At 47.2% G+C, this 24,766-nt stretch overlaps 1 protein-coding gene across 3 annotated transcripts in view; it reads right to left on the bottom strand.

Moving 5' to 3' along the window:
* Grhl2 (grainyhead like transcription factor 2) overlaps positions 1 to 24,523 on the bottom strand; it is a 126,254-nt gene extending 101,731 nt beyond the window's left edge. The window contains exon 1 of one of the 3 annotated variants that reach the window (XM_031358293.1): positions 24,336 to 24,523. Coding sequence is in view for 2 of the 3 variants with exons in the window: in XM_031358292.1 (XP_031214152.1) it covers positions 24,131 to 24,150 (20 nt within the window). In the remaining variant the exon portion in view is untranslated. Of the gene's footprint in view, positions 1 to 24,130 lie in introns of all 3 variants that reach the window. The other 2 variants (XM_031358292.1, XM_031358291.1) reach the window with 2 other exon arrangements.
* Positions 24,524 to 24,766: the final 243 nt, after the last annotated feature.

The raw sequence follows: 24,766 nt of genomic DNA, 5'->3' as shown, positions 1-24,766 counted from the left end.
ACTTTCCTTGATCTGCCTCAGGTTCCCAGGCCCTGTGGAGCAGTGTCCATGCATGGTCCTCCCTGACCTCCCCCCCACACTTTCCTTGATCTGCCTCAGGTTCCCGGGCCCTGTGGAGCAGTGTCCATGCCTGGTCCTCCCTGACCTCCAGAAGCACCAATTTCCACCCTACTCCTAAGTGCCCTCCCTTGCATGTGCATATCTCTCCTGGTAAACACTCCTAGAAGTCCACATAGGCCCAATAATGCTCAAGACACTTTTAATGTAGACCTTTTAAACTATATACATAATCCGTTTTCAAAAAAAAAAATGGTGCAGGAGATGGTGGTGGATTCAGATCCTGAGCCCAGCCCTAACCAGCTCTCTCTCCTGTCTGTCTACACCTCTGCTTCCTCATCTGAGGTGCGTTAGATTAAAAGGGAGAAATGCATGCAATGCTCCTAACAGAGACTAATCAGAGAGCTGTGACTTCTAACTGGGTGCAGAGATTAGAAAAGAGCAAGGTGGGGAAGCCAAAAATCTTATCTTCAACCAACACCACACCCTTCAGGTCCCAGCCCCCACTCCTTATCTCCTTTGATAGCAGCTCCAGCCGGCCGGTTGTTGCACTTAGAATCCATGATTTCCTAGTTTCTTATATCCACCTCATTAGAAAATCCTACTAATTTCAACTGCAGACTATCTGCAGAAGCTGCTGTCGTCTCTCCACCCCCACTGCTAGCACCTTGATCCAAACCTCTGCCACCTGACCCTTGGGCTCTTTCACTGACTCCCTCACAGCCTCTGCATCATGGCCACCTATCTACTGTTCACACCGGTATGGAGTCCCCTCCCACACCTCACCAGGGTCAGTTTATGAGCTAATGCAGCAAAAATTTGCCACTTTCATAATCAGAAAGTCCATCTCCTCCCATCCCTTTATTGACTCATTAGCTCTGGCAAGAGAAAACTGTTCTACAGTGCTGAGAAGCTGGGTACCTGACTGTCGAGGACTGTCAATAACAAAGCCTGTGATCCAGATGACAACCTGAGCCAGAGTCATTGTGGGAGGCGAAATCCAGTTGAAGGGTTTTATCTTGTCCTCTGTCTCCCTCCCTCCCACCTCCTCTCCTTCCCAGCCTCCAAGAGGTGAGCTTTGTTTCACCGTGTGCCCCACTGTCAGGATCTTCAGCCTCGCCACAGGCTCACAGCCATGGAGCCAAGCTGAGCTGAAAAACCTCAGAACTGCTTTTTTGTTTGTTCGTTTGTTTTGTTTTTCGAGACAAGGTTTCTCTGTGTAGCCTTGGCTGTCCTGGAACTCTTATCTGTAGACCAGGCTGGCCTTCCACTCAGAAATCCAGCCTGCCTCTGCCTCCCAAGTGCTGGGATCTAAGGCGTGCTCCACCACCGCCTGGCTAGGAACTGCTTTCAAAGTAAACCTTTGCTGCTTTAAGCCGCAAAATGCTCTGGCACTTTGTCACAGTGATGAAAGACTGACAGACACAAAATCCTACAGACCCGTTGGTTAGAGTGTGTGCCCCACCACACTCCTAGTGCCCGAAACCCGCTTTAGTTCAAGGTTGAAAGGGTTAAGGGATAAAACTAAAGGTGAGGTGTAGCAAAATACCATAAAAGAAAGATGTTACCGGGAATTGGGAAGAAAAGGGTGAGAAGAGGATGCTGCAAATGTTAATAATTCATTAGGACAATAACCTGAGAGCTGTGTGTATGTAAACCAAAATCTAATCTACTTGTGACAGGTAGAGGGAACTTCTACATCTATTTGCCCTTCCATTCTTAGAACAGTTTTTGGTAATGGTTTTACACAACTTGTGGAGCACCTCCCATGGTGGATGGGGTCTCAGTCACTGTTCTATTGCCAGGAAAAGACGCCATGATCAAGGTAATTCTTAAAAAAGAAAGCATTTGATTGGTGGCTTGCTTACGGTTTCAGAGGTGACTCAATCCATTATCATCATGGCGGGAGCATGGCGGCAGGCAGGTAGATGCTGGAGCTACACTCTGACCCATAGGTGGCAGGCAGGTAGATAGATGCTGGAGCTACACTCTGACCCATAGGCAGAGAAAGAGAGGAAGCTGCTCTGGCAAGAGCTTTTGGAAACTCAAGCCCACCCCCAGGGACACACTTCCTCCAACAAGCCACATCCCCTAATTCTTCTAATCCTATCAAAGAGTTCCACTTCCTGGTGACTAAGCATCAAATACATGAGCCTAAGGGACCATCTTTATTCAAACTACCACAGTATTCTAACCACCTTACATAAGTTAAATTACAGAGATTTCAAACAATCCTCTCCCCCTCCAAAAAACAAACAAACAAACAAACAAAAAAACCTTGAAGCCAGATTCAGACACCATGTTCATACAAATTTGAACCAGGTTTGCCCAAGGTCTTACACAGGCAGTGTGGGACAAGGACTGGAGACCACTCAAGGCCTCCGAAGTAGCTTTCTCACTTCCAGTACTTGACTAAATGTATTATTAGAAGCTTCATTTCTGAGCTGGGTGTGGTGGTACACACCTTTAATCTCAGCACTTGGGAAGCACAGGCAGGAGGATTTCTGAGTTGAACCCAGCCTGGTCTACAGAGTCAGTTTGAGGATAGGCAGGACTACATAGGAAAAAAAAAATGGGGGACTCAAGCTTCAGTTTCTCTATGCTGGAGAGCAAGTGTTAACATAGACCACCTTCCAGAAAGAAAAGGAAAGAAAGAAAGAGGTGGGGCAGGGTGGGAGAGCCAGGGAAGGACAGGGAAGGGGAATGGAGGAGAAGAGAAGGAGGGGAGGGGAATGGAGGGAAAGGGAATGAGGGGAGGGGAATGGAGGGGAAGGGAATGAGGGGAGGGGAATGTAGGGAAAGAGGAGGGGAGGAGTGGAGAGCAAAGAGGATGGCCTTCCTGTTTTGGGGTTTTTTTTTCTTTTTTTTTTCTTTTTTTTTCTTTTTTTTCTTTTTTTTTTGGTTTGGTTTTTCGAGACAGGGTTTCTTTGTATAGCCCTGGCTGTCCTGGAACTCACTCTGTAGCCCAGGCTGGCCTCGAACTCAGAAATCCACCTGCCTCTGCCTCCCAAGTGCTGGGATAAAAGGCCTGCGCCACCAAGTGCTGGGATAAAAGGCCTGCGTCACCACTACCTGGATGAGGGTGGCCTTCCTAAATGGAAAGGTAAGAAAGAAGAGAACGGGGTGTTACCTGGAAAAAGAGAGAAAAAGAGGTTCTGCAGTGGAGAACCCTCACAGTGACTACCTTAAGTGAGTCATGGGGCAGAACCCTTAAGACAGAAGGGGAAAGGTGAAATGAGGGGAGCGGGCTGCTCAGGGATGTGAGGAGCAGTCACTACTGTGTAAGGACACACAGCTGCTCAGTCAGGGCTGTGAGGAGCAGTCACTGAGTGTGTAAGGACACACAGCTGCTCAGTCAGGGCTGTGAGGAGCAGTCACTGAGTGTGTAAGGACACACAGCTGCTCAGGGCTGTGAGAAGCAGTCACTGAGTGTGTAAGGACACACAGCTGCTCAGGGCTGTGAGGAGCAGTCACTACTGTGTAAGGACACACAGCTGCTCAGGGCTGTGAGGAGCAGTCACTACTGTGTAAGGACACACAGCTGCTCAGGGCTGTGAGGAGCAGTCACTACTGTGTAAGGACACAAAACTGTAAACAAGGGGCTCTGGATGCCACCATGATTTGTCTGCACAGCATTTGTGAATTAATGCAATGGAATATAAATAGAATAAAAGGCCACCCAGGTGTAAGAGAAGGGCTTAAGGAAGTTTCTGCGGGAAGGAAAAACTTCCTTTACACAGCAGGAACATTCTTGAGGGCCCTTCCTCTGCTCTACCCTAAAACCAAGTCTCTTCCTGGGGAGTCACACAATCTCCCAGTGGCAGACTGAACAAAGGCAAACTTCCCTTTGACTCCTTTGAAGAAGAGGTTTCTACTGCCCAACACACTGGCTCAGCAGTAAAGACACTGGCTGTCAAGATGGGTGAGGGGAGTTAGATGTCCCACCCCCACAAGGTGGAGTTGTCCTCAGACCTCTCCACATTCACCATGGTGCCCGAGCACGCATGCGCAATAAGGAAATAAGCAAACAAACATTTTAACTTTGGGGGTGGGGAGTTGGTGGCTGAGGCGGGGTTTCCTGTGCAGCCTTGGCTCTTCTGGAACTAGTTCTGTGGACCAGGCTGGCCTCATAGATTCGTCTGCTGGGATAAAAAGCACATACAACCATGCCCAGCTAGGATAATTTAAATGGTTTTTTTGTTGTTGTTGTTTTGGTTTTTGATTTTTTTTTTTGAGCCACCATATGGTTGTTGGGAATTGAACTCGCGATCTCTGGAAGAGCAGTCAATGCTCTTAACCACTGAGCCATCTCTCCAGCTCCTTAAATGTTTTAATATTAGACTTCTACTGCCCAGATCCAACCATTGTATAATCAAAATGCCTATTTAAAAGGAAGTGAACTTCACAAAGTAACTCATATTTTATGCGGCATGACTTCCCAAACTCCCCAGTGGTTGTTCTTTACATGTGTATGCATTTACAGCGTCTGTTTTCATGCTCACGAACACAAAGTGTTCGGAGTCTTTGTGATTATCTATTCAAAAATCTCTCATCTAACAAACAGTGAAAGTGAGGTCCAGAGAGATCACAGCTTTGTCCTGGGACAACTGTCAGTTCTGTTGATGCTGAAATCTGATCAGGAGAGATCAATGTTGGAAGAAGCACAAGCCCTGGGCCAACTGTGCTTTGCAAACACTTGAGCACTCTGCCATGAGAAGGCTGCAGATCACGCTCAAGGTCATAGACAGCTTCAGCCCCAAGTCTACCCATTCACTGAGCAAAATCTATGGAACTTCCACAAAGCCGGTCTAAGTGTGAGAGGTTCAGAGTAAACCCCTACTCTAGGAAAATATTCATTCATTCACCCATCCATCCGTCCATCCATTCATCCATTCATTCATATTGTCTCATCCAGAGATCCTCTAGATGGCAGCCATGACATCCCATTGTTCACACATTGATGCCTTTTTTCATACTGGACTCCAATCCCTTGGTCCACCAATTGAGGTGTAAAGATGTAATGAACATCATAGCAGACATTGCTTGCTGATCTCATGTTTTGATGTGATGTGTTTTTTGTTTGTTTGTTTGTTTGTTTTATATGCTGGGACATATTATTTAACAATCTTGAAAACCAAGAAGCCATTTGCCTACAAGTCTTGGGTGTGCAGCTGTGATGGGCAATTGAGTGACAGCAATGACAAAGGTGGGTCCAGGTTCTGCCCTGATGACACCTTTCCTGGTGAATACACAATTGCAGGTATGACAAGTGCAGATGGAGATAGGGCAGAGGGTACTGGAAGGGACTATGTCGTGGGGACAGAGAACGGAGTGGACCAAGGTTCTGTTACATTGCTTTGAGTTTGTTGCCTTAACGACAGAGAGGTCACACTTCCCTATGGACTCTTCTCAGCCAGCAACTGTGCATGGATCATGCAGGCCACTGAAGTAAGCCTTCTTGGTCTTGGGAGACGCATCCTTTGTTTGAAAGACCTCCTGCCCTGTGAACCTCTGTGGAAGATACACTGTTGAGGTCCCACCCAACATTCCCTCTCTCCCCTTCACTTGGGGATAAGTCTTGGTCCAGTCTGATGTCGTCTCTGACTTTTCCATTGGCTATCTCACAGGTGACTCTCCTTGTACAGTTCTTGAAAGCTTAATCCAGAGGAACACAGGATCTGTTTGGGATTGAGATGGGGCTGCTCAGGATTGGTTGTCAGGGAAATGACACAAAGATTTTAAAGTAAAGGAAGATGGGAAGCTGGATCACACGGAGGGAGGAGACCCAAAGGCAGGTGCTGCACGAGCTTGCCTCGGAGGCTAGGAAGAGCTTCCCTGGGAGAGCTGGACCCTAACTTTTCAAGAAAGAAGACACTTGAGAAGAGCAGCTTACACAAAGATGTGGTCTTCACTCTCAGAGTTGACTGAATTTCTGTTTCTTATCTAGGGGGTGGTCTGTGCCATGGAAGAAGCATGAACAAGTTTTAGAAGTTGTTCTCTTCTGCTGCATGTGAGTTCTGGGGATCAAACGAAGATTGCAGGGCTCAGGGCCAAGGGCCCTACCAGCTGAGCTATCTCACCGTGTGTGTTGACACTGTTCTGAAATGGTAAATTTATAGAATAGGAGATAAGAATTTGTTTTTAAAGGCAGAAGCCAGGCGTGGTGGCTCCAGCTCCAGGGGGTCTGACCTCTGACCCCTGCAGGCTCATGCATTCTCCTGCACATACTCCCTCTCCTATACACATAATTAAAATAATAAAACCAAATCTTTCTTTAAAAAGAACGGAAAAGAGACCCCAACCCTCCGAAAGGGAAAGATAAAAAGAATTTAAAAAAAGATTAATTTTTTAAAAATTTAAGATCTCTAAGGAGCAGCCCAAAGACAGACTATGGTGAGCAATGAGCAGTATCTCAATATATAAAGTTTATTTTTAAAAACATATACAAAATAAAAACTTAAAAAGAAAATAAAGTACATTAACACTGTTCACATATACAAATAAATATAAAAAATTTTAATGAAAAAAACCTGATAAGTCCTAGCCCCACACAGTGTGACCAGTCCCCAGAAGACTGCTCTTTCCTTAGGAGCTTTACAGGTTTCGTGAGGTGGAGGTGGGGGTGGGGGTGGGGTGGTCCAAAAATTCTAGGTGACTAAGAAAGCATTGGAGATGATGCCTAACGCTCTGCTGTATTAAATGTATCCCCTAATTTGGTGGCCAAAGTAATTAAACTGGAATCACTTTTCCAGGTCCTCTTTGCTAAGTCTTCTCGGGAAAACATATACATAACCAAAAAGTCAGCCAGGAGGGCGAGTGGGCTCGCAGCCATGACTCTCACTCTCTGGCCTGAGAGAGAGGCCATACACTTTCAAACCAAATTCCTAATTGCTCTAGATAAGCCCAAGTTGTATCTTGGCAGAGAAGATTCACATTGCTCCCATAAACCACAAGTTTCCATACATATGACCTTCAACCACTGGAATAACCTGCAGGTAAACAGGGACCACACCGTGGGGACAGCCGTAGCTGTGTTGGTTTTGTTCCTTTGGCTTACTCTTAAACTCCGCAGGTAGAGAGGCTTATCCTCCCTGGGTTCCCACCCTCTGGGATTATGGTAGCGCCACCCCGGCCAGTTTACAACCTAGACCTCCAAGATCATGAGACCTGCTGTGATACACACCTGAGAGTAAAAGCAGCCTGCAGAGGAGAGGGCTTGCTTTCCCTCACAGATTATAGTCCATCAGCGAGAGAGATGGACAGGAGTCCATCAGCGAGAGAGATGGACAGGAACTCAAGGCAGAAACCAAAGCAGAAGCCACAGAGGACGCTTTTTACTGGCTTCTTATACAACTCAGGACTCGCCTGTCCAGCACCCACAGTGAGCTGGGACTTCCCACACGAATCATTAATAATCCATGATTAATAAATTAATAATTAATAAAGAAAATACCCCAAAGACCTAAAGGTCAGTCCCATGAAGGTATTTTCTTTTTGTTTGTTTTGTTGTTATTGTTTTTCTAAACAGGGTTTTCCTCTGTACCCCTGTTTTCCCTGAACTCACTCTATAGATCAGGCTGGCCTCAAACTCAGAGATTAAAGGCATGCATCATCACTCCTGGCTCTGAAGGTATTTTCCTAGCCTGGCAGAGGTGGCGCACACCTTTAATCCCAGCACTTGAGAGGCAGAGGCAGGCAGATTTCTGAGTTCGAGGCCAACCTGGTCTACAGAGTGAGTTCCAGGACAGCCAGGGCTATACAGAGAAATCCTGTCTCGAAAGCAACAAACAAACAAACAAACAAACAAACAAAACAAAACAAATCCCTCTTCTCAGATGGCCCTAACTTGTGTCAAGTGGACATAAAACTAACCAACAGATTGAGTCAGGGAGATTGCCACCAGTTGGAGATCAGTCTAGGCTACAAAATGAAGACTGATTATAGCAATACCCTGTCTCAAAAATACTACCCCAACAATAACAACAACAACAACAACAACAAAATTTAATATAAATTATTGTTTAATTACAGGGTTCTGGAAATTTGTCCTTGAAAAGTTGACTCATCTGAAAATAGCATTACTTTCTAAAATTATTATTACATTTAGCCTTATTATTACATTTATCCAGTGTGTGTGCAAGCTAGAACGGCACTAGTGTACTGCAGTGTGCACTAGTGTGGTGGTCAGAGAACAATTTCCACAAATTCCATAAGCTCTACCATGTGGGTTTCTGAGATTTGGACACTTGGGTGGCCAGGCTTGATAGGCCAAGGGGTGGGGGATGGAGGGAAGCCTATTGAAGCTAAGAAATGAAAAACAGTGGCACTCCTTTCCAAGGAGGGGGCACACACCTGAGGACTCTGTCTTTTTTTGCACTTGTCTCCATCGTCCTAATTGCCTGAAGAGTGGAAGCTAACCATGAAATAGCACTGGTTTTCTAAGATGGCTTTCTTCCCTTCTAATTACATCCTTAAATTAGTGGCCTGTGTCATCTTTGAGGGCTCAGCATGAAGCAGGTGCTAGCTGTGTGTCTGGTTTCTCCACACTCAACAGGATAGTAAGGGCCAGTGAGGTGTGCATCTGGACTGAGCCGTGGGCATTGTGTGGTGTTCATTCTGAGCTCACTCACCAGTGGTCTGCTCAGAGACAGCATCCCATCCTTCCCTGAAGTGGAAATGCTGACCGGTGTCATGGTTTCAGTGGCAAAGAAGGAAAGCTGAATATTGGGACCTATTCTCAGACTCACTGGCCCATCCCAGTCTAGAGCTGACTCTGCATAAAAAAGGGCTTTAGAGATACCAAAATATCAAGTAAACAGATACAAATGTATAAAGATGGAAAAGATCACATGAGAGACTGGGGGTGGAGGGCAGCAGGGAGGTGTGTAACTTAGTGGCAGAATGCTTCCTTAGCAAGTTTAAGGGCCTGGCAGGGAGGGAGGGAGGGAGGGATGGAGGGAAGGAAGGAGGGAGGGAGGGAGGGAGGGAGGGAAAGAAGGACTGTGAGGAAAGAAAAACAAGGAAATGCAAATTAAAAGAAAATGCCACATTGCTGGGCAATAGTGGCTCATGATTTTAATCCCAACACTCAGGAGGCATATACAGGCAGATCTGTGAGGCCAGCCTGGTCTATAAAGTGAGCTTCAGGACAGCTGGAGCTACATAGAAAAACCCTGTCTCAAAAGGAGAGAGAGAGAGAGAGAGAGAGAGAGAGAGAGAGAGAGAGAGAGAGAGAGAGAGAGACAGACAGAGACAGAGACAGAGAGACAGAGAGAGAGAGAGAGAGAGAGAGAAACAGAGAGACAGAGACAGAGACAGAGAGACAGAGAGAGAGAGAGAGAGAGAGAGAAGAGAGAGAACATGAAGGTAAAGTGAAGTGTACAATGTAGCAGGGCCATTTGGAAATGGGAAGCAAATGTTTGAAAAAAATGCACGGCTCTTGGTCAGGAAGTCCAGTTCCCTAGAATGTGTCTAAATCATGTGCAAATGTTTATCTGCAAAGATGGTCACTGAAGTCCCAGCCTCAGTAGGACAAAGCAGTGGAGAAACAGTAGAACATCAGCCTTGTGGATGTTCACGTAGTGAAGAAATGTGAAGCCACTGAAGTATTTATCCTCAGAGGGAGCAGCCTGAAGTACAGAGCAACTTAAAAATAAGTCACTGCCAGGTGCCATGGTGCACACCTTTAAAGGTTCCTGGGAGGCAGCGGCAGGAGGATTAGAAATTCAAAGGTCGGGGCTGGAGAGATGGCTCAGCGGTTAAGAGCACTGACTGCCCTTCCAGAGGTCCTGAGTTCAATTCCAGCAACCACATGGTGGCTCACAACCATCCTGTAATGGGATCTGATGCCCTCTTCTGGTGTGTCTGAAGATAACTAGGTCATTCAGAAGTACTTTAAGCAGTGATCTATAAAATAATCCAGGGGCTGGGGAAACGACCAGTGGGTAAGGACATTTGCTCTACCTTAGGACCATCTGAGTCCAGATCTCCTGTTCTCACTTAAATAGTCTAACATGGTTCACACTTACAACCCCGGAGCTGGGGAGAGGCAATAGAAACCGATGGGGGTGGCTGGAGGACAGCCTCTCTATAAACTGATGAGCTCAAAATTCAGTGGGCTGCCCTGTCTCAGGGGAGCTAGGCCAAGAAGAAAGGTGAGGGTACACAATACCTTCCTCTGGCCTCTACACATGCACATACACACACACACACATACACACATGCATAGATACATACATACATACATACATATGCACACGCACATACAAATACACACAAGCACATATATATATACACACATGCATGTCGCACACAAAACAAATAGTAAAATATTAATCTAAGCCAAGAGTGGTGGCACTAGCTGTGGTAGTATACACTTTTAATCTAGCACTCTGGAGAAAAAGGCAGGAGGAACTCTGTGAGTTCAAGACCAGCCTGGCACTGATAGTGAGTTCCAGGACAGTTATACAATGAGACCCTGTCTGTCTCCAAAATACCAAAATCTGACTGATATGCCAAATAATAAAAATCCAAAGTGGTGTGGTTTGGATATGTTTGGCCTAGGGAGTGGCACTATTAGGAGGTGTGGCCTTCTTGGAATAGGTGTACCACCACTGTGAGGGTGAGCTTTGAGACCCTCCTCCTAGCTGCCTAGAAGCCAGTCTTCTGTCTGCCTTAGGAACACGATGTAGAATTCTCAGCTCCTCCAGCCCCATGCCTGCGTGGACAATCCCATGCTCCTGCCTTGATGATAATGGACTGAACCTTTAAACGTGTAAGCCATCCCCAACTAATGTCATCCTCATAAGAGTTGCCTTGGTCGTGGTGCCTGTTCACAACAGTAAAACCCTAAGACATCCAAGACTTAAGAAAACTTTTTTTTAGAATTTTTTTTTTATGTGTGTCTATGTATGCCTGTGTTGAGTATATGCCACATGTGCAGGTGAGGTGCCCATGAAAGAGGGTGTCAGAGCCTTGGAGATGGAGTTGCAGGTGGTTGTGAGCTGTCTGACGTGAGGGCTGGGAACTGAACTTGGGTCCTCTAGAAGAGCATCAGATGCTTCTAACCACTGGGCCATCATCTCTCCAGCCCTAGAAAAATGTTTTCACCATCTTCCATGCTCCAGGCCTATTTCAAACACCTAATCCAGCCTCTGGCCATGGAGGCTCACTGGCCAGTCATGAGTTGGATGAGGCCAGCCGGGTGGACACTTGGGTCTAAATGTGTGCCAAGATTGCAAGTCTCACTATTGCAGCCGCTACCTCAGCATCCCTCTGGCTCTTCACATGGGTTGACTGCTACAGCCTACAGCTGCCTGCATCTTTGCTCACATTTCACAAACGTTTTAAGGCTCCTTTGCCCTTCACAACATGACTTTGGCAAGATCTCCGATTCCACGAAGCCAGTTCCTCCAAGTTCCCATCATGTTCTCTTTGTTCTCTGCCGTAGATGCTCTTTGGATCTGCTGATAAGTAAAGTAACTGAATGTTTGTGAGGAAGCTTCAGAAAAGGTCCTACAGTGAAGCCAGTAAGCACGGCGCTCAAGGAATGGCCCACAGTAATCTTTGTAGAAGCTGTAGGAGGAGCCATGATCCTGTGCAGAAGGCAGTCAGTGAGAGGGAGGGAAGGGTTGTTAACATAGCCCTACACCATTTTCAGCTTTAGAAGGCCAGATTCCAGTCTCTGCTGCGACACCCCTCATAAAAAGCAAACACAGTTGGAGCCAACGCCACCTCTCTCCCAAGATCACTTGGGTGGAGTCTGGGACAGTTCGGACTGAGGCAGAATTTCCTATGGAGAGCGCTTTTAAGGGTTTCTGCCCACATGTACGAGCACATGCACACTCAGCCCAGAGGACAGGAAATGTTTCTTGATTTTGCATTCATTCTCCAGTTTCGAAGTATACAAAGATGGAAAGTTCCTCACTACTCACACTTTTGAAAACTAATTGGGGCTGGAGAGATAGCTCAGGGGTTAAGAGCACCAACTGCTCTTCCAGAGGTCCTGAGTTCAAGTCCCAGCAACCACATGGTGGCTTACAGCCATCTGCTAATTGAATCTGAGGCCCTCTTCTGTTGTGTTTGAGGACAGCTACAGTGTACTCATATACATGAAGTAAATAAATCTTTTTTAAAAAGATATATTTAAAAAAGAAAACTAATTGTATTTAACAATTGTAATTATGCAAAAATCCCAAATCATTATGACACAAAACCTGCCATCTCCAGGCATGTGAAGGAATAGGGCCAAGGGTCAGTGACCAAGGGGCCACCTGGCACACTGACCAGAAAGCCGTGCACTAGGGTAACTTAACCGGGGCAAGCTTTTCAGTTCAATTTGGGGGAAGGTATGTCTCATTTTTAAATGCCTGCCTCCATGGTAGAGTAGCTATTTTTAAAAACAGTCTTTAAAAAAAAAAAAGTTTTTCAAGACAGGGTTTCTCTATGTAGCCCTGGCTGTCCTGGAACTCAGTCTGTAGACCAGGCTAACCTGGAACTCAGAGATCTGCCTGCCACTTTCTCTGGAATGTTGGGATTAAAGATGTGTGCCACCACCATCCGGCTTAGAAAGAGTCTTTAAAATTTCTCCTTAATAACAAAAGCAGAGCATGCTCACTCCAACAAAGCAGAAAACCAGAGGCAGGAACACCTGTATTTCCCCCTGCAGGGAACAAAGCATTCTTTATCTGCAAGCGTGTTATCTGCCTGCATTTTCTACTCCAGTAAACATTCGATTAGGACAAACATTTTCTCCTCCCACTCAGTATTTCTCAGGTAATATGACGTCTTTTTTGATGGGGTTGGGAGGGTAAAGACAGGGTTTCTCTGTATAGCCCTGGCTGTCCTGGAACTTGCTCTATAGACCAGGCTGGCCTCTAACTCAGAGATTTGCCTGCCTCTGCCTCTTAGGTACTGGGACTAAAGGCATGCACCACCACTGCCCGGTGCAATATGACTTTTTTTTTTAGATTTATTTATTTATTTTATGTATGTGAGTACACAGACACACCAGAACACCAGAAGAGGGCATCAGATCCCATTACAGATGGTTGTGAGCCACCATGTGGTTGCTGGGATTTGAACTCAGGACCTCTGGAAGAGCAGTCAGTGCTCTTAACCACTGAGTCATCTCTCCAGCCCCAACAATATGACTTTTAATGTTTATACTGCAGCCCCTTATCTTGCCAACCCTCAACTTCTGGAAAGTTCCTTTGTAGCCAGGCATTTAGAGGATTTCTGATATGTATATATACATATATATATATATATATACATGTATGTATTAATAATTAATGTAGGTAATAATTAATGTAGGTAAACACATGCCAGTTATTTCAGCACTTAGAAGGCTAAAGCCAGAACATAGGTTTGAGGTCAGACCATCTCAAAACCACACCAAAAAAATGAGGACTAGAAGGATAGCCCATCAACTAAAAGCACTCGCTGCTCTTGCATGTCCCCAGCACTACACAGCAGCTCACTACTGTCTGTCACTCTAGTTCTGGAGGATTCAGCTCCTACTTCTAGCCTCCTCAGGCACCAGATACACATGTGAATATATAGTGCACTAACCTGCCTTTCAGAGACTGTGGGGTGATCTGTGATCCTTCAGCTGTGGTGTTTACCTTATTCTAGCCCTATTAATCTTGGTCATCTTGTCAGAGTAATTCTGGATCATTCCTGTCATAAAATCTGTTTCTTGCCAGGCATTGGTGGCTCATGCTTTTAATCCCAGCACTCAGGAGGCACAGCCGGCTCTGTGGGTTCAAGGCCAACCTAGTCTACAGAAAGAGTTTCAGGACAGCCAAGGCTACAGAGAGAAATCTGTCTGGAAAAATCAAAACCAGAACCAAAATCAAAACAAATATCTGTTTCTTAATTAGTAAAGCTAAGCCCTGCTCCCGGCGTATAGCGGCCACTTGTATACTCTTTATGGCCTCAGTTCTTAACTACACTTCCGTCGTGAATCATGCCTGTTTCTCATCAATACAGATGGCATCCATAGTTTAAGACTTATTTTATTATTTTTAATTATATGTACATGTGTGTGTTGTGTGTGAGGATGTATGCGCTTATGTGTGCTGATGCCTAGGGCAGCCCCGTGGAGCTGGAGTTTCCGGTTGTTGTGAGTCACTCGGATGAGTGCTGGGAAGGAAATCTGTAGTCTGTAGGAAGGACAACACTCACTGGTCATCTTGGCCACACCTCTAGTCCCTGCTTTACATACTTTAAAAGTATGATGTATCGCCCTCTGTGTAGCGTTTCTCTATATAGGCTTGGCTGTCCTGGAACTCACTCTGTAGACCAGGCTGGCCTCGAACTCAGAAGTCCGCCTGCCTCTGCCTCCCATGTGCTGGGATTAAAGGGATGCGCCACCGTTGCCCAGCTTGGGTTCTTATATCTTATACCCTTTCAACCCTTTTTCCACGCTAATCTCTTCCAACCCCTCAATACTAGGTAGTAGAGAAAGAAGATTAGAGGGAAAAGAGGATGTAGACCTCTCTAGACCACGTCCTGCTCATTAGGGGCGTCAGGTTCCTATGGGCAAGTCCAATCTTCATGACCTGAATATCCAGCAACCACAAGAGCAAATGCAGCAGGAGGATCTAGCAGCAGCAGGGGGAACAGAGGCTGCCCAGGCCCTCTCCAGCCATTCCTGGTTTTATGCTTTCCAGAGTCCCCAGAATTAAACTCTCTGCAGCAGGCAAAAACAACCACGCCCCTGCCTGTGCACCAGGCGAATCGTAATCCCCTGCTGTGAAGCAGCTTGTTATCGCACACCTGGGATTAAAATAAAAAATAGTCACATAACTGGGTTTTTTTGTTTGTTTGTTTGTTTTGGTTTTTGGTTTGTTTGGTTTTTTTTTTTAGAAGCCAAAACTCACTACATGAGTTCCCTGGATTATTAAAGGGAAGCATAGGGAAAAGGAGAAAGAAGGAAGGAGTGGGGGAAGAAGAGGAGAGAGGAGAGGAAAGGGAGTAGGAGAAGCAGGGGTCGGGCGGAAGTGGGGCAAAGGGGAGAACAGGAAGAAGTAAGAAGGGAGAAGGAGGATAAAGAGAAAGGAGAAAAAGAGAGGAAGGAGGATGAGAAGGGGGAGCAGGCCACGCCTCTCGCCTTCCTAAGCGTTCGTTCCTCGCAATCCCCCCCTTCTCCAGCCGTGGGCCCAGCAGAAGCCACTTCCAGGGCCCTGTCTGTGAAGTTCTCAGCGTCCTTGCCAGCGCTGCTTATCTGATTTCCTGAACCACTTATCTAGCAGCCCCGGGAGGCTGCGAGGGCAGAAATCCTCCAGTGAACCAACCACTGATTTCACGGCCTAGCTGCCCTGCGGATGCTATGCCCTCACGGTGCCCCCGGCCTGCTGGAGGCCTCGACTCACTTGGGCTCTTAATCAGATGACCTTTGAGTCTGGGGAGGCTCATGAAAAGGAGTCAGGCCCACAGCCTGGCTCTCTCTGGATCCTAGGAGCCGCCCAGACCTCTTTATAAGGAAAAAAAGTAGACTCCAGATGTTGGAGGGCTTTTAGAGATCACCTCATCTAACTCCATTTTGCAGGTGAAAAGAAAAATAAATAAATAAAGGAAAAGCAAATACTCTGATCTTATGTTAATTACCTTATTGGCAATACAGTAAAGAGGTAAACGCTATGTTCCAGGTTCTTAAGAAAGACAGACAGGAGGAGTACCGAAAGCAGTGCTTTTATGGGGTTCACTGAACTGAGAACTGAGGCAACGCTGTTGGCTGAGCGTGGGAAGGAAAGCGCTGGTGACCTCCGGACCCACTCGGGGCCAGCTCTTCACAGACTCACATCCACGGTTTAAGAGAACACACAATACCTACGCCTACTTCCTGCAAAGAAAAAAGAGGCGTGTTTTCCCAGACTACTCCAGGCTTAATCTCATGTGTACAATCCCAGCATGCACCACAGGAGGGACGCCAAACATTTTGCTTATGAAATTTTCAGCCCCAAACCCCTAACTTGGTTACACACGTGCTCGGCGTGGGCCCTAAGATTTGTCCCATGTCAGGATTCTAGGCTTCAAGTTAAAACCAGCCTAATTTCCTGGGAATAATTTCAGGCCAACCGTCTATCCCCAAGCTCTGCAGTCCTACCTACCCAGCCGCTTTAGTCGCTTTACTCGTGCCTGTCTGCTCTCTTTATTCCTTCCTTCCCTCTTTCCTCTCTCCAACTTGAGTCTTTCCCCAACTTGATCCTTGGCTGGGGGTGGAGGGTGGTGGTGGGCTCAATGTCAGAGTGTTTGTCTAACACATGGATACCCTGGACTCCAGTCTCCTACTGAAAATAACGACAATAACAACAATAATAATAATACTGATAATAATAGTGAGACAAAACAACAGAAACTGAAAAGCTATGAGCATGGACCTTTAAGGGAGAAGTGGGCCCTTCGGTGTTTCTATTTGTAATTTAAGGAGTGAGTGTTGCTTTCCTCTCCTGCTCTGAAGGGCGCCAGCATTAGCGCTTGGAGAGGAAGCATTTCCCTGGGAGTGCAAGTGAAATCAGACCTCTGCAATGTGCTGCCGCCCAAGTTCACCATCTGCCACCCGAATTCATTACAAAGTAAAATAGGATGCAGCTGGGCGGTGGTGGCGCACACCTTTAATCCCAGCACTTGGGAGGCAGAGGCAGGCGGATCTCTGAATTCGAGGCCAGTCTGGTCTACAGAGTGAGTACCAGGACAGGCAGGGCTACACAGAGAAACCTTGTCTCGAAGGAAAAAAAAAACAAACAAACAAACAAAAAAAAAACGAAGCTTCACAAGCCAGGGGCAGCAACTGCTTTCACAGAATGCCCATTCAAATGCACCAGCCCAGTCTCTACAACCCAGACTTATTTTCATAATAATATACGCTGAAATCACCAGTTTTGCTAGTACTTCCTACAAAGTTCTCAGGTACGGATAATCAAGGAGCAATTCAGAATGTACAGTTTTTAATAAGTAATATTGCTACTACTCGCCCAAAGCAGGCGGAGCTCCATTATTTCCTGTCCTAATACAGTTGGGATGGAAGAGGGTAAAGATCCCCTCAGATTCTTTTGAGTTTCTATTCCAGTTAGCCTTGTGCCATTTACTGGTAAGAAGGCTAGCGTGGAGTCTGGAACGATGGCTCAACAGTTAAAAGCTCTGGCTGCTTCCAAAGGTTCAATTCCCAGACCCACAGCGTGTCCCACAGTCATCTGTGAGTCCAGTTCCAGGGAATATCATACCTCTTATGGCCTCCTCAGGCACCAGGCAAGAAAGTGGTGCACACACATACATGCAGAAAAAGAGTAATCATAAATATGCATGTGTGTGTGTTGTGTGTGTGTGTGTGTATGTGTGATGGCACATGCCATTGATCCCAGGACTCAAGGATGCAGAGGCAGGTGGATCTCCCATGTCTGGGAGGAGGAGGGGACTTACAGTGGAACTAGGGGGACATCACTGTGCTTGCCTGGCATGTGACAGGTCTTAGGCTTGACCCCCGCCCCTCTGCCCCACCCCCAGGATTGCCTAAAGAAAAAGAAATGCAGCAGCATAAAATACACCTTGCTGGCAAAGGATAAATGAATAGAAAGAAAGAAAGAAAGAAAGAAAGAAAGAAAGAAAGAAAGAAAGAAAGAAAGAAAGAAAGAAAGAAGGTAGAAAAGAAAGCTGTTGCAAGGACGCTGGCTTTATCTAAGAGGTGTACTATAGGGCAGGGGCTGAGGGTCCAAAAGGAGTGCTATTGAGGGACTCTCACATGGGAGTCTTCACTAAGCAACCAAGGACCAACTAGACCTCATGGGCCAAAGCAAAATTCCTATTCAGCCTGTAGCTGCTCACTGAGGAATTCTTCCTGGGCCGGGTTGCCAAGCTGATGGCTCCAGTTTCAGAACAGGCCTACATTGCCGCCTGTTTAGCTGAGCAGCAATCACTGGGCACCATCACCTGGGATGGCAGAGGCTGTGAAGACACCCCAACATGGGCACCAGGGATTGGGAGCGAGAACCCCAATAAATCTTACATCAAAAACAATTAACCTCCCTTCCCCTCCCCCCAGCAGTAAAGTTAGCTCATTCAAATTAGACAGAGCAACACCTGCTGCCATCACGTGACCACACACGGCAGAGGTGAAGAGGATGGGCTACTGAAGTTCACAAACGTGAGTGAGCAAACACATCTGATCTGGTAAGACTCAATGCTCACCAGATAATATAGGAGGAATCCTAATAAGTAAAGAGATGTTAGGGAGATGGATCAAGAAGGGGAGGGAGGGAAGGAAAACAGCCTGGTTCAGGCAAGTGGGAATGGAAAAGACACTATCCAGCCAAAGTGTTCATGACAAAGCCAGAGATGTAGCCAGGCAGAGTGATGCACGCCTTTCATCCCAGCATCCCAGGCAGAGTTCCAGGACAGCCGTGGTTACAAAAAGATTTGTCTCTCAAAACAAATCAGAAATGTGCACTTGATATCTGGAGACTCCAAAGGCAGAGGCAGGATTGGGAGTTTAAGGTTATCACTAACTAATGAGTTTGGGGCTAGCCTGAGCTATGTGAGACTTTTGTTTCAAAAGACAAAAGCAAAAGGAGATGTAAGGAAAAGGAAGAAGGGAAGGAAAACACGCCTGCTTAGACTACAGTCATACAGGGGCCGAGGCAACTGCTCTTAGCTTGGCTAAGAACTCTTCACAACTCTTACCCCTGCTCTCTCTCTTGTCTCTTGCCCCCCTTTTGCCCCTCTCCCCATTCCCTTCCCCCCCTCTCCACATGGTCATGGCTGGCCCCTACTTCTCTACTCTCTCCTTCTCTCTGCCTCTCTCTGCCTCTACTACCCTCTTAACTCCCCTCCCCATGCCCTAAATAAACTCTATTCTATACTAAAAAACAAAAAACAAAAAAACTCTTCACAAGCACATTTAACGACGCAGACCTCAGCCAAGCAGTGGTGGCACACACCTTTGATCCCAGCACTTGGGAGGCAGAGGCAGGCGGATTTCTGAGTTCGAGGCCAGCCTGGTCTTACAGAGTGAGTTCCAGGACAGCCAGGGCTATACAGAGAAACCCTGTCTCAAAAAACAAACAAACAAACAAACAAAAAGTCTATGGTTCTTCTAGCCAAAAAAAAAAAAAAAATTGCTATATGGAATCCTATTCTTAAACACAGACATAATTTATTCAAATATTTTTTTTAACTCTATTTTGGTAGTGTTGCCCAATGTTTTATGATTTGTTTCGGTAAGCCAGTCTTGCCTGAGTGTCAGTTCACTTGGTAGGTGACAGGACGCCAATTAAAGCAGTCTGCATCGTTTTCCTCCAGGTGCATGCGTGTGACAAGTCCAACTCCTCTGATGGGTGCAGCTTGCAGAGGCTGAATGAAAGCAAGGGGGAGAGGAGACGGCAGTCTTGTTTGCACAGGCTGATGGGTCTGAGGTGTACAAGACTGTGGTAGGCTAAATTCCAAGTCGGGAGATACGGGGGTGTCTAGCACATACCCCTGTACACTGACTGTCCTTCCGAGTCAGCCCTAACCCGGGGCTTTTCTACAGTGTGTACATTTATTCACTCTGCTATAACAAGAACGCACGATTTAGTTCCTGCAAAGGAACAGAACACTCGACCTCAGCATTAACCCCCACATGTGCTAGGAAAGGAGGTAAACTGATGGTATCAGTTGGTTCTTCTTTTACCCACTGGGTACTCACTGGTTACCCTTCTCGATCACCCTACTCAAGCAAAACTTTGTTATTGAGCATGCAGATGCCTGGATTAGCAGAAAACTGATTACATTAACTTCCTCCGAAGGGTGCACAGCTCAAGGCTTTTTCCTGGGAAATCTCTACTCCAGGAATCTATCGTCGGGGCTTGGCCCCTCGTTTCCTTCAGGTCTTCCTTCACAGGCCATCTCAGGGAGGTTGACTGCTCTATGGAAACACATTCTCCTGAATCGTCATCCCTCTTGGCTTTCCACACAGTATCTGTCCTTGCCCAGCTGATTGTTTCTCAGTTGGTTGACCTTGTTCTCCTAACACCTGCTGAACTTGTAAGCATCCTGAGGTTTACCTGTGAATCTCAATGTCTAAATCAAAACGTCCAATATCCACATACTTGAGGTGAAAAAAAAAAGAGTAGGTATTTGTACTGGCAGAGAGGAGATGTGATGAATTATTTGCATTTTTTACCTTAAAGGATATTTAATAAAGCTTAATGGAAATGAATATTTTAAAGGTAAGGAAAATTTTAAACTGAATATATTTAGTCAACTCCTTAAGCTAAAACACACGACTGTGGTTGTAGTAGGCAGATGGGGGTGGATGGGAAAGGTGTATTAATAGCCATGCGTTGTGTCAGGTGGTGGTTCTCATGCCCCATCTTGAAATTCCAAAACAACAATAATGAATTGTACTGTATTGTTAAAACTGCTTTAAAAATTCGGCTGGGCGGTGGTGGTGCACACCTTTAATCCCAGCACTTGGGAGGCAGAGGCAGGTGGATTTCTGAGTTCGAGGCCAGCCTGGTCTACAGAGTGAGTTCCAGGACAGCCAGGGCTATATAGAGAAACCCTGTCTCGAAAAACAAAAAACAAAACAAAACAAAAAAAATTATTGTAACTTTTAGGCATTTGTCAGGTGCTGTCTTAAATTAATGTCTATTTTTGGATTGTCCTTCAGTGTAGTGCAAGCCCCTTATGAATATGGCCTGTTTCCCACACCTGCAAATTCTCCTGAGCCGCTTATGGAAGGTACTACAAGCAGTACATAACCAGGAAGCATGTTTTATGCTTATGAAATACCTATATGGAATCCGTTATTACCTGTACACATGTATGCGTGTCCTCTTGATGTATTTTATACAGTTTTCGGTTTTGTTTTGTTTTGTTTTATTTTTCCAGACAAGGCTTCTCTGTATAGCTCTGTGTAGCCCTGGTTGTCCTGGAAGTAACTCTCTCTGTAAATCAGGCTGGCTTCAAACTTGAAGATCCACCTGCCTCCGCCTCCCCAGTGCTGGGATTAAAACTGTGTACCACCATCTCCCAGACCTCCCAGAAGAGTCTCTTAATCAAACAGAGCCTTACTTACAAAAAATATACTTATTGACAAAGATCATCAATTGCCATAAAAGGTTAAGATGGGAGAACAGGACCTTTTAAAACGAATACAGAGACAAAATGTCCTTTTTCTTCTTTGCTTTAATGAATGATAACATCAGTACTGTAGAACATACAAAGCAGAACATTTCAATCTGAAAAGTTCACCAACAAAAGGCTGACTCTGGGCTGTGAGATGCTCTCACTGCCAAGACTGACAGCAACCACAGGTAAAAGAAAAGAACTAAGGACTGCAAGGTGAGTACAGCTTGACCTCTGTGTACAAGCTTTAATTACACACACACACACACACACACACACACACACACACACACCACACACACTAAATACATAAGTAAACAGTGATATAAATACTGAAAAGATCCATCTTCAAGGCAAACTTTCTAACCAGAAAACCTTCCTATACAATCTAAAAAGATTACCTATATCTCACTGGGATTTGGAATTTAATCTCTAAGAGTTTGCTCTGGGGGAGTGTTTCCAGAAAACACAGGCAGGCCTCCTAGGGCTGATTTCCCCCCGGAAACACTGTAAGCTCCATCTCCTGGATTCTCCCATGTTCAGAGGCCTGAACTTCTGCTAGGTATTCAAGCACTTTCTCTTGAGTCCCATCCCCATCAAATGCCTCATCAACCTCGGCCCATCCCTTCAGGGGCCATAGTAGACAATTAACGTTAAGAAAGTGAATCTTGAGCCGGTCATAATGGTGTTTGCCTTAATCCTAACACTGGAGGGCAGTGGCAGAGGCAGGCGAATTTCTGAGTTTGAAACAGAGTGAATTCCGGGACAGCCAGACCTACACAGAAATCCCTGTCTTGAAAAAAGAAAAGGAGGGTTGTGGGGGGGAATAAAGGATCTCAGATTCTAAAATGTGACCCGGAAGTCATGGTCTACTTCAAAGTTCTCCACGATTTGAGAAGAGGGATCAAGGGAGGTTTGAGCGTTTTATCGTGGTCTCCTTAGGATTGTTAGTTAGTTTTCCCAGGATGCGAAATGAAATCCTGAAAACCACTAACTAGATAAAAGGGACTTCCATTAAATGCTCGTGTAATTCTAGACAGACATTAGCCATAAAAACTAGGTAATACATATTCGTTAAGCCAGATCGTTAGTACTCGGTACTTAGACTCAATAGTGAATAAATTATCCCTATTGGTGCTAAGTATAACTTGGAGAAGATAAATACCCATCTACTTTCGTTCTTCCTTCGTTTGACTCATGTAGTGCCACAGAACTAAGCAGGCAAACTAAGTGGTAAGTGTGCAATTAAAGTAAATGTGCACCCTTTTTTACATCAAACTCAAAACAAACCAAACTAAAAACGAAAAATAAAACGTTGTTGTTGTCTTGGATTTGGGTAATATGAGTTTTCAAACTCAAGTGACAACTCCACTACCGAGAGAGCTAAAGTGGAGGTCGAGATATGTATGGGTGGGAGTATCTCCTACAATCAATCACTTTCCCATCCCTAAGCTGTCTAGCCCCTGGCCGAGTTTCTAACACTAGCTCTTCGATTCCGGTATCGACTTGAGCAGTTAAATCTTAAAGGGTGACGAGAGTAGTAAGTTTTAAAGTACGAAAGCAAGCGTCCTAGGGATCGGCCGCATCGCGACTTTGCCCAACCAAAATCGGGTCAGGCAGGCTTTCCCTTCTGCACCCTCCTCCCTTCCAGGTCCTCAGCTTGGGACTGGTCCTGTGCTTTTCTCGGTCGAGACTCTCAGGAAAGTCTCCTTGGGATGTGGCCACACCAGCCCGGTTAAGTTACCAGGGGCAGCAAAAGTGCGGCCTCCGAGCCTTGCCAATAGGACGCAGCCAGTTCCCGGCCTAGGACGCCCCGAGAGGAGGGGGAAGGAAGTGTCGCCACCGAATGGAAGGAGGGCAGCGGGACCCACCTCCGGCTCCCTCCCGCTCCCGCCCTCGGCCCCACCTCCCCCGGCTCGCACAAAGCCGTCCCCAAGGCGGGGACCGCAACGGCCCCGCGCCCCGCGGCTCACGCGGCTCCCCGGCAGGCGAGAGCTCCGGTCGAGGACGCGGAGAGCCCGGAGTCCTCGTGCTCCACTGTGCTCCACCGTCCTCCCCCACCCCCTTGCCATCGACAGCCCAGGCGAGGGCCGATCCAGCCCCACGCCCGAGGTGGCGGCCTCCGAACAGTGGGCCGCGCGGTCCCCGGACGCGTACAAGCCGGCGACGTCGGGGCGCAGGGAGACCGGCCCAAGTGTGGGCGCCCCTCCGTCCTCGGCCTCAAAACCAGTCCCCCAATCCCCAGAAGGTCCTGCCCCGCACCTGCGCGTGGTGGCGGGACACTTGCGTGGGCGGCGGCGGGGAGCGAGGCGCGGGCACACCCACGGACCCGCCATCGCGGCCTGCCCGCGCCTCCGTCGGGGACCCGCGCTGGGGCGCACATGCACCCCGGGTCGCCGCAGTGGGGAAGATGGCCGTGTCTGCAGTCGCATAAAAGCCCTTTGTTGAGCGCACACAAAAGCGGCCCAGACCGCTTTTCCACCAGGCCCTTTGGCCTAATCGAAGGAAGTCGACTGAACTTCCAAACGGCCCAGTAAGTCTGAGGCTGGGGAGCACCTCCAAACAAGGGGGTTAACTACAGGCCTCCCGCCACCATCTGCCAAAACCTCAGTCAGTGCCCAAGGGTCCGTCCGGTCGGGGCAGTGGGAGCTGAGCTCATTATTCGTCGGGGAGGAAGCAGAGAAAAGCCACGTTTACTAGCAATGGCCCCCAAACGGGTATTAAACATTCACGTTCGTGTAGGGTCTCTCCCCTGAATCGGGGTAGAAATCTAATTCGACAGGATCTGGATCCACCAAAAAGAAAAAAGGAAAAAGAAAGGGGGAAAAAAAATACAAAACCAGAATCCAACAATAGCGACTTAAAAAACAAAACAAAAAAAAACAAAAAACAAAACACAACAAACCAGTTGCCATCAGCCCACAGGGGCAGCGGCAGCCGCCGCCGGCGCGTGCGACCCACTTACTTGTCCGACTCTTGTGACATGTTTGATCCAATGAACTCGCTCCCCTTTTCCTGGAGCCTCAGCCTCTGGTGAAACTGGACTTTCAAGTCTGTGCAGGTGAAGGTGTGTGAGAGCGCCCGAGATGGCAGAACAAGAGCTACAGGTAATTCTGCTTTCGTCCCCCCTCACCACTCTCGCTCGCCCGCTCGCTCGCTCGCGCCCTCACCTAGCCGGAAAGGTGGGATGGGGGGCGGGGAGGGAGCCCTCACATGGGGCCCGCGCTCGGAGGCGGCCCGGCGGCGCGGAGTCCTCCCGGATCGCGGCAATGGGCAGCCACAGAGCGCAAAGTGGCGGACTTGGGCGGCCACAGGTAACTTTCTCGCAAGGCGCTGAATTCTTTCACTAAAGGGTACAAGCCCGAGGGCCGAGCTGCGCGGTGATTGGCTGCGGAGCTCCCTCAGGTGAGCTGCCATTGGCAGAGGCGCGCTCAGGTAAGGCCCTTCTCCAAGTGCAGGTCACTCACTGCGAAGTTTACCTGAGTGGAGCGGTGGCACGCTGGAGGCTCTGCGAGCTGACTTCTACCCACTTTGGCTTTCTTCCCTGACTAGGGGCTGGGGTAGAGGTGATGGGAGAGAAGGAGCGGGGAGCACCCCTGCA

The sequence above is a fragment of the Mastomys coucha genome, unplaced genomic scaffold, assembly GCF_008632895.1.
Source record: "Mastomys coucha isolate ucsf_1 unplaced genomic scaffold, UCSF_Mcou_1 pScaffold7, whole genome shotgun sequence".
Classification (NCBI taxonomy): Eukaryota; Metazoa; Chordata; class Mammalia; order Rodentia; family Muridae; genus Mastomys; species Mastomys coucha.
The sequence above is the reverse complement of the archived record's forward strand: the minus strand, read 5'-3'. Positions and strand labels throughout refer to the sequence as shown.